Genomic DNA, 8917 nt, shown 5'->3' with positions numbered 1-8917 from the left:
TTGTTTTCCCTCCTTTAAGCAAGAAGGGCTCGGTAAGACCAACCTGATATCGCATACGATTGATGTGGGAACGGCTAAACCAATTAAGCAACGCCATTTCCCCGTCTCGCCCGCCGTCGAAAAGGCCATGTACGCCGAAATCGACCGAATGATAGCATTGGGAGTGATAGAAGAATCCGAGAGTTCATGGTCTTCCGCTATCGTTATGGTAACCAAGCCTGGCAAAGTAAGGATTTGTTTGGACTGTAGGAAAGTTAACAACTTCACCGAGAAAGATGCTTACCCACTTCAGTGGGATCCTAAGTCGGTTGCCAAGAGCCGAGTATATTTCAAGCCTGGATCTAAAGGATGCATATTGGCAGGTGCCTTTAGAGAAATCATCCCGAGACAAAACAGCTTTCACGGTCCCAGGCAGACCTCTTTACCAATTCAAGGTTATGCCGTTCGGGCTTTGTAATGCCACAAGCACAATGTCCCGTCTAATGGATAAGGTAGTACCAGCACATCTCCGCAATGAAGTTTTTATTTATCTTGACGATTTATTAGTTGTTTCTTCCACATTTGAACGGCACCTCGAAGTACTTAGAGAATTGGCGCTGCAAATAAAGCGTGCAGGTTTGACTCTAAATATTGGCAAAAGCCATTTCTGTATGCTACGAGTTCGATATTTAGGGCACATAATAGGCGACGGTGGAATAAGAACAGATCCCGATAAGGTGGCAGCAATAAAAAATTTTCCAGTACCAAAAAATCTACGAGGCTTGAGAAGTTTCATGGGCTTATGTGGGTGGTATCGAAAGTTTGTGCCAAATTTTGTTTCACTTGCTACCCCTTTGACCGATTTAATGACTACAAAACGGAAGTTCAGTCTAACTGACGAAGCAATAAAAGCCTTCGAGGAGCTAAAGCAACGTCTGTGCGAAGCCCCAGTTTTGTGTAGCCCAGATTTCTCAAAACCGTTCGCAATACACTGCGATGCGAGTAAAACGGGAGTAGGCGCTGTGCTCGTACAAATGCCCGAAGCAGGAGATGAGCGTCCGATTGCTTTCATCTCCAAGAAGCTAAACAGGGCCCAACGCAATTACACTGTGACCGAACAAGAATGTTTAGCGGCCATCGTAGCTCTCAAAAGTTTCAGAGCTTATGTCGAAGGAATGGAATTTACTATAATAACTGATCACGCCTCATTGAAGTGGTTAATGTCCAATCATGACTTGAATTCCCGATTGGCACGATGGGCGTTGGCTTTGCAGAGATATAACTTCAAGATTGAGCATCGCAAAGGCTCACTTAACGTTGTTCCCGATTCGTTGTCTCGCGTCAACGAAGACGAAATAGCCGCAGTGGATCTGCAGGAAGGACTTCTTGTGGACATGGATTCTGAAGAGTTTAGGAAAGCCGAATATGTGGATCTAGTGGAAAAGGTAAAAGCAAATCAAGCAAACTTTCCTGACCTCAAAGCAGACAATGGCTATGTATATCGGAAATCTGAGCATTTGACAGGAGAACAAATCCATGACGAGTATGCCTGGAAACTATGGATACCGAAGGAACTGGTGCCTGAAATCCTTAAAAGAGCACACGATGGTTCAATGTCTTGCCACGGAGGCATACATAAGACCATTGAAAGAGTGAGGCGTTATTATTTTTGGCCTGGTCTGGTGCCGGATGTAAAGGCTTACATTAACGCTTGCGAAGTGTGCAAAACGACAAAAGCTCCTAATTATGTGCTGCGCCGGAAAGTCAACGGTTTTTCCAAAGATTGTTCGTAGACTTCCTTGGTCCATACCCCAGGTCAAGAAGCGGGAACATTGGAATTTTTATCGCTTTGGACCATTTTTCCAAATATGTGTTCCTTAAACCAGTTAGGAAGATTGATACTGGTAGGGTCATAAAATACTTGGAAGGGGAACTGATCATGGCATATGGCGCTCCTGAAACCGTGGTGTCAGACAACGGTTCACAATTTCGGTCTCACGCTTTTCGTAAATTAATGCAGCAGTATGGCATTACACATACCTTCACAGCGGTGCATTCACCACAAGCAAATGCTTCTGAACGCGTTAATCGCTCCGTGATTGCCGCAATCCGAGCATATTTGCGTCCAGACCAGAAGGACTGGGACGAACATCTGAACAGGATATGTTGTGCATTGAGGTCCTCCGTTCACTCTAGTTTGGGAACATCTCCATATTATATGGTTTTTGGACAGCACATGATAACATCCGGTTCTACGTACTCACTTCTAAGGAAATTAAATTTACTTGATGACCGTTCACTGAAATTCAATCGCCAGGACTCGTTTGAGATCGTTCGAGAAAAAGCAAGTAAGCGTATGCAGGAACAGCACGCCGAAAACGAGAAACGGTATAACCTTCGGTCTCGAAACGTTTCATTTGCGGAAGGACAAGAGGTGTATCGACGGAGCTTCAAACAAAGTTGCTTTCAGACTGGATATTCTGCCAAATTCGGACCGTCTTTTGTAAAATCAAGAGTTCGCAAGAAGCTAGGAAGCGCGTATTATGAACTGGAAGACTTACAAGGACGCCTCATAGGTACCTATCACGCCAAGGATATCCGGCAGTAAGGCCTCTTCCGTCGGTATCAGTCTAGGGTACCAGGGATAAAATACCCTAGCCTGATTGTTCGGAGGGGCTTTGTAGAGGCGACTGAATAGGCCGTTTTAGTTTATCCTAGAAGTATGCTTCTTCTCTGGAACTGCTAGCCGAGTTTCATTGCATATCTGAAACTTTGGTGCAATTTTATCGGAGTAATAAAAATGAGAATGGCAATTCATCGAAGGTCAGCTGGCGCAGGGTTTCTTTGGGAAGCTCGACTCAGCTGAGAGACATTTCCGCCGGCGGCCTCAATTAGGCCACGCTATTCTAGACTCGGTCTATTCAAACCAAGCCGTCATTGAGTGCAGATGCACCTATTCAGTAATCTATTAAAATCAGTGACATCACACGTGTATCGCAGCCGGGAAGTACAGAAAAATCGCGGAGATAAATTCGTGAATCCGATCGCGAATAAATTGTGGATGAAATCTGTGTGGTTTTTTTTTTGGAATAAGACCTCAAAACCAGGTGGGTAAAACCTTGTGTTCGCTCTTTTACGAAAATTTATAGTGGCAACACAAATTTCACAGAGCTGCCGAGGAGCCGCCAAATCGGAGCACCTGTCCCGCAGAGCGCACGGATGAGCTGCCCTGCTGGGGACAAATCCCTGTCGGAGGGGCAGCCACAGCGGTAAAGCATCCGCACGAGGAGCGCCGTCCGCAGAGCGCACGTAGGAGAAGCCTGCCGGAAAAGCATCCCTGCTGGAGAGGCAGCCACAGCGGTAAAGCATCCGCCCAAGGAGCGCCTGTCCCGCAGAGCGCACGGAGGAGCAGCCCTGCTGGAGACAAATCCCTGCTGGAGCGGCAGCCACAGCGGAAAAGTATCCGCCCTAAGGAGAGTGCGCAGGAGCAGCCCTGCCGGAGAATCATTCCTGCCGGAGAGGCAGTCACAGCGGTGAAGCATCATCAAGAGGATCGGCTGTTTCGTAGAGTGCACGTAGGAGCAGCCCTGCCGGTAAAGAATCCTGCCGGAGGGGCAGCCATAGCGGTGAAGCATCGCAAGGGGAGCGCTGTACTCAGAGCGCACGCAGGAGCAGCTCTGCCGGAGAAGAACCCTGCCGGAGGGGCAGCCACATCGGAGGAGCATCTGCTATAGGAGCCCTACCCGTGGAGCGCACGCCGGAGGAGCAGCCGCATTGGAGAGGCGTCCGCCGAAAAGGCGCCCAGCAGAGGAACGCCGCCTGAAGAAGCGCGTATTGCTCGAGGAACACCGCACGCCAAGAGGAGCTGATTAGAGTCCCCGGTTTTCGTCGTCATCGCTAGAGCCGCGGCCTGGCCATAAGCGGTTAACCTTTTGCGCCACTGAAGCCCGGCTAGCCCCGGAAAACAAGAAAAGCAGCAAAAGGACCGCCAACAGTTAACCAATTTGAGCATGAAATAAATATTTTGTTTGTGAGATAGGGAAAGTCGCGATGTAAATATTCAAAAAAATAACCAAAAGTTTTCTTTCATACGTTTGTTCTCGCCAAAAAAGTAAGAACGTTTAACCCATGCGGCGGTATGAAGCGCCTGTTTAATTTACAGCATATTCGTTGAACGGAAGATCGATCTTTCGCCGATGGAAAAACTGAGTGAGTGGTCATTGATTTAATTTACATTTTATATTCGAATGAAATCCGACGCAATGGTTGAAACTTTTATTTAGTTTTTTTTTGCGAGATCTGTTTGACACCTATCAATTGCAAAAGCAAACAAAAGAGATAATAGAATAATAATATATTTTACTAGAAATTCAAATATTAAATTAGTGTCGAATCTCGTGAATCCTCTACAAAAAAAATAATGATTAATTTAAATCAAATTAATTTAGACTAAACTAATTAAGCTTAAATTTTTTGAAAAGAAACTGGAAGAAAATTTAATTTTTTTGGTTTTTGAAATATCACATATGAAGTAAACTGATAATTAAATAAATAAAGTAATCCTATTCTAGTATTTAAATACACTCGCTAAAAATCATACATATCGAAATTTATATCTATATATTTATATCTCTTTAAGAAAACATATATTTAACGCCATGAATTATATTTGCTTATATTATGATCGTACTCTATATTTTTATTATAAACCTTATTTACTATATTTTCTCTAATATTATTATGAATTTAAGTCTTGTAATTAAAATGGAAACTTAAAAGAAACGTGTTGCTGAACTGAGCTGATGATTTCACGGTCGTAGGGAAGAAGGGGTCACCAGAGCAATGCTTTAGCGGCAGGTGTCCTAGGTAGGGTGGGCGATAAGCGGGCGCAATTACACCAGCAGCTACGCAAATAGTTACTTCCCTTTCATTTCTTTAAACTTTACTTTATACGCTATTTTTCTTTTTTTATTTTTTTTTGAATTTGGTTTATAGTTCTTCCGATTTATATTACTAGCTCCCTTCAATGTCGCAAGCACGCTCAATTTCTTAGGATATTAATAATAATGTGTACATCGTAACTGAATCTGTGAGAGCAAGACCTCCACCCCCAAAGCCGACGAGCTAGTGCCGGATCTACAGCGTGCCCCGCCATCGCAGATTCTTTCGAAAATTAGCCATCCATTCGAACGTTGCACGTTACAATTGCGAGTACACCTGTGCAGCCAGCACCGGTGCCCCAACATAGAAGACCATCGAGGAAGTTCAGCGTGTGTAACGGATATAATCAAAACGATGGTTATAACAGAAATAACAATAACGGATATAATCAAAACAATAGTTATAACAGAAATAATAATAACCAAAATAACAGTTATTACAGAAACAACAACCGTGGTGGAAACAACAACGGCGGAAACAGCCGTGGGGAAAACAACAACAACCACAATAACAACGTTAGGGTAGCACAAACAAATTCGGGAAACTCCCAACCACCTTTAGATACACGACAGTAAACAACATAAAAATTCACACTCTAAATGTCAGTCAAAATACATTCGTCACTTTCATGAACGTAGCATCAGGAAAGGAATTAGTTTTCCTACTAGACACAGGTGCGAAAATATCCATATTGAAGGAAAATTCCGATAATTTTCAAAACATTCAAGATAATCACATCATAAACATACAGGGTATAAGTCAGGAAGTTACCAAATCAAAAGGGTTAACTTCTATTGAAATTCAAACTTCTAAGTACATAATTCCACATGATTTCCATATCGTAAATATGCAATTCGCTATTCCATGTGATGGAATACTAGGAATCGATTTTATCAAAAGATACAACTGTCAATTAGACTTCAAGCCGTCTGAAGACTGGCTTATAATAAGACCAAATAACCTAAAATATCCAATTTATGTTTAGATAACATACAGTTCTGGCAACAACGGCTGCTCTGCTCCAAATATAAATAAAATAAAAATAATAAATAAAGAATACCAAAAAGAAACCAAATCGGACTCATTGAATTGGAGGAACATGGAAAAAACACTTTAACCTATTACATGGCGACCGTGATGTTCGAGCCCAAATTCCGATGGAACTGATGCAACTACTAAAAAAAAACGCAGTGAGTAGAGTGTAAGGTGTGCAAAACGTAGTGGCGTGGTGAAAAGATTAAAAGCCAGAAGGGCTCAATTAATGAAGCTGCTGAACAGGGGAAACGAATTAAGTTGGAACAACTCGGTAAAAATACTTGCCGAAGTTGAACATATAAAAAGTTTACTAACCGATCGAAAAAATCAAATCACAGCCACATACACATCCACCTACCCTGTAATTCAAAATATTGCCAAACCTAATCAAAAACTGCCTCCACCAGAAAATATCAATATTCCCAAGCTGAAGAAGAAGTGCCCGAACGACTGCGAGGGACCACTGTGCTCGCCCCATTGCGAGTACACCTGTGCAGCCAGCACCGGTGCCCCAACATAGAAGACCATCGAGGAAGTTCAGCCTGTGCAGCCAGCACCGGTACCGCCTGAGCCCATAGGCCCAGGACATCAGCAGCTGATACAACAAGTGTGAGGGTTAGGCATATATGTTTCATAATAAATGTATATCGAAGAGAGCCATAAATAAAAGCCAGGCTAATGATCTGGACAAAATATAAAATACATAAAGCGCCAACAATAATTACAAAAAGATGTTCAAGATATGTATGTCCATATATTGATATATTGAATATAGATGTTATTTTATCCAATAATCTATTACATTATCCAATAATCTTATCTAATGTACAATGAAAAAAAATAAATAAATAAAAAAAAAATAAATAAATATGAATACTACAGAGTGTATTAGAATTACTCTTGATAGGGAACCCAACTTTCAGAACAGGGTATTATCAATAATAGAAAAAGGAGCTGAGCCTCTACTGATAAATGAATTCGAATATGAGTATATGAATAGGTACAACTTAGACTTTTCTCCCTTGATACGAGGTGTGTTCAAAAAGTAAGGTGACTTTTCAAATTTCGCGGGCAACATATTTTCGATTATCGATTTTTTTGTTTTGTTATATTGGTACACTCTTCCCTAACATCTGTACCAAGTTTCAATGGAACATCCTCTTTTGTTTGGTTGTGAGAGGCGTAAAGTTACAAGTTATTTTGCGAGCTCGGCGATTTTTTGCTATCGAAAAATATGGATCAAAGGATTTGCATCAAATTTTGTGTAAAAAATAAAATTAAGTGCTCTGAAACACTTGAAATGTTGACAGTGGCATACGGTGAAACTGTTCTGAGTAAAAAAAATGTGTACAAGTGGTACAAACTCTTCCAAGATGGCCGGGAAGATGCCAATGACCAGCCTCGCTCTGGACGCCCAAGCACGTCAACAACTGATAAAAACGTTCAAGCAGTGACGAAAATTGTTTTGGAAAATCGTCGAATCACTATCAGAGAAGTTGCTGAAGATGTCGGTATATCGCTTGGCTCGTGCCATGAAATTTTTTCAAACGTTTTGGGTATGAGTCGTGTGTCAGCGAAGTTTGTTCCGAAATTGCTGAATTTTGACCAAAAGAACCGTCGCATGAGCATCGCTTAAGAGCTGTTGAATGACGTCAACGACGACCCAGATTTACTCAAAAGGGTCATAACTGGTGACGAATCATGGGTATATGGTTATGATATCGAAACCAAAGCCCAATCGTCCCAATGGAAGAGCCCAGGCGAGCCAAGACCGAAAAAAGCACGCCAAGTTCGATCAAATGTCAAAGTTTTGATCACTGTTTTCTTCGATTACCATGGCGTGGTGCATCAGGAGTTCTTACCATATGGTCGTACGGTCAATAAACAGTATTATCTGGAAGTTATGCGCCGTTTGCGAGAAGCAATACGAAAGAAACGTCCAGAATTGTGGAAAAACAATTCATGGCTTTTGCATCACGATAATGCCCCTGCTCACTCATCTTTGCTTGTGAGAGATTTTTTTGGCCAAAAACAACACCACAATAATGCCTCAGCCACCATATTCACCGGATTTGGCCCCATGTGACTTTTTCTTGTTCCCAAAACTGAAGAGACCTATGAAAGGACGGAGATTTGCAACGATTGAAGAGATAAAGACTGCATCGCTGCAAGAGCTCAAGGCTATACCGAAAAGTGCTTATGGGAAGTGCTTTGAGGATTGGAAAAACCGTTGGCATAAGTGTATTGTATCTGAGGGGGATTACTTTGAAGGGGACAACATAAATATTGATAAATAAATTAATAGTTTTTCTTGAAAATACAAAGTCACCTTACTTTTTGAACACACCTCGTACATTGCTCAAGTACTCAGAAGGCGATAGTATTGAGCACCGTCTCGACTCTAAAAATTAAATCAGTTATTAACAATAACAAGATACTTGGAAGACATATTTCATTGATGGTTTCAAGAATCTAAAAAAAAAATTCCATTAAATAATGGAATGGGACGAATTATATAAAGAACTAAATAATATAAAAATTGATTTTGACAGATCTTATAAGTCACTATCAAGACCCCGGCCAGCACAGCAAAACACTGTGAACAAGCATGTCGAAATATTAGTAACCCGCTTCAATACAGCGCGAATACTAATACACGATCAAAGCCAAATTGGTCTCAGTTATCAAAATATTTAAATAAATTACGGGATAACCTTATAGCTATAAAGCAAAGGTACGACTTAACAATTTCAGTACCAACTATACTAAACACACCGTTGAAGATAGAAGCTAGAGAAGAGTCAAAATCATCAGATCCACCAGTACAAGCTGAGGCTGACGACCCTATCTCTACAGATCCCGATATAGAGGGAAAAGATATAAGCAACCTCACTATTCCGGCAGTCCTTATTCAATCTGAATTATCAGACCAGGAATCGACCGACTCGGATTCTCACAACAG

General features: G+C 41.7%; 1 protein-coding gene across 1 annotated transcript; it reads left to right on the top strand.

Annotated features, from left to right (window-relative positions):
* Positions 1-1913: 1913 nt before the first annotated feature.
* On the top strand, positions 1914-3368 carry LOC123037553 (uncharacterized protein K02A2.6-like). The gene has a single exon (XM_044458802.1). The coding sequence runs from the start codon at positions 1919-1921 to the stop codon at positions 2585-2587; it is 669 nt and encodes a 222-aa protein (XP_044314737.1). The 5' UTR covers positions 1914-1918; the 3' UTR covers positions 2588-3368.
* Positions 3369-8917: the final 5549 nt, after the last annotated feature.

Source organism: Drosophila rhopaloa, unplaced genomic scaffold (assembly GCF_018152115.1).
Source record: "Drosophila rhopaloa isolate 14029-0021.01 unplaced genomic scaffold, ASM1815211v1 contig_172, whole genome shotgun sequence".
Lineage (NCBI taxonomy): Eukaryota > Metazoa > Arthropoda > Insecta > Diptera > Drosophilidae > Drosophila > Drosophila rhopaloa.
Note: the sequence above shows the minus strand (reverse complement) of the source record. Positions and strands in the feature narration are given on the sequence as shown.

Bases quoted from the DNA above. Each gene is read 5' to 3' on its own strand.
- LOC123037553 (XM_044458802.1), top strand. From the start codon at position 1,919: ATGGCATATGGCGCTCCTGAAACCGTGGTGTCAGACAACGGTTCACAA.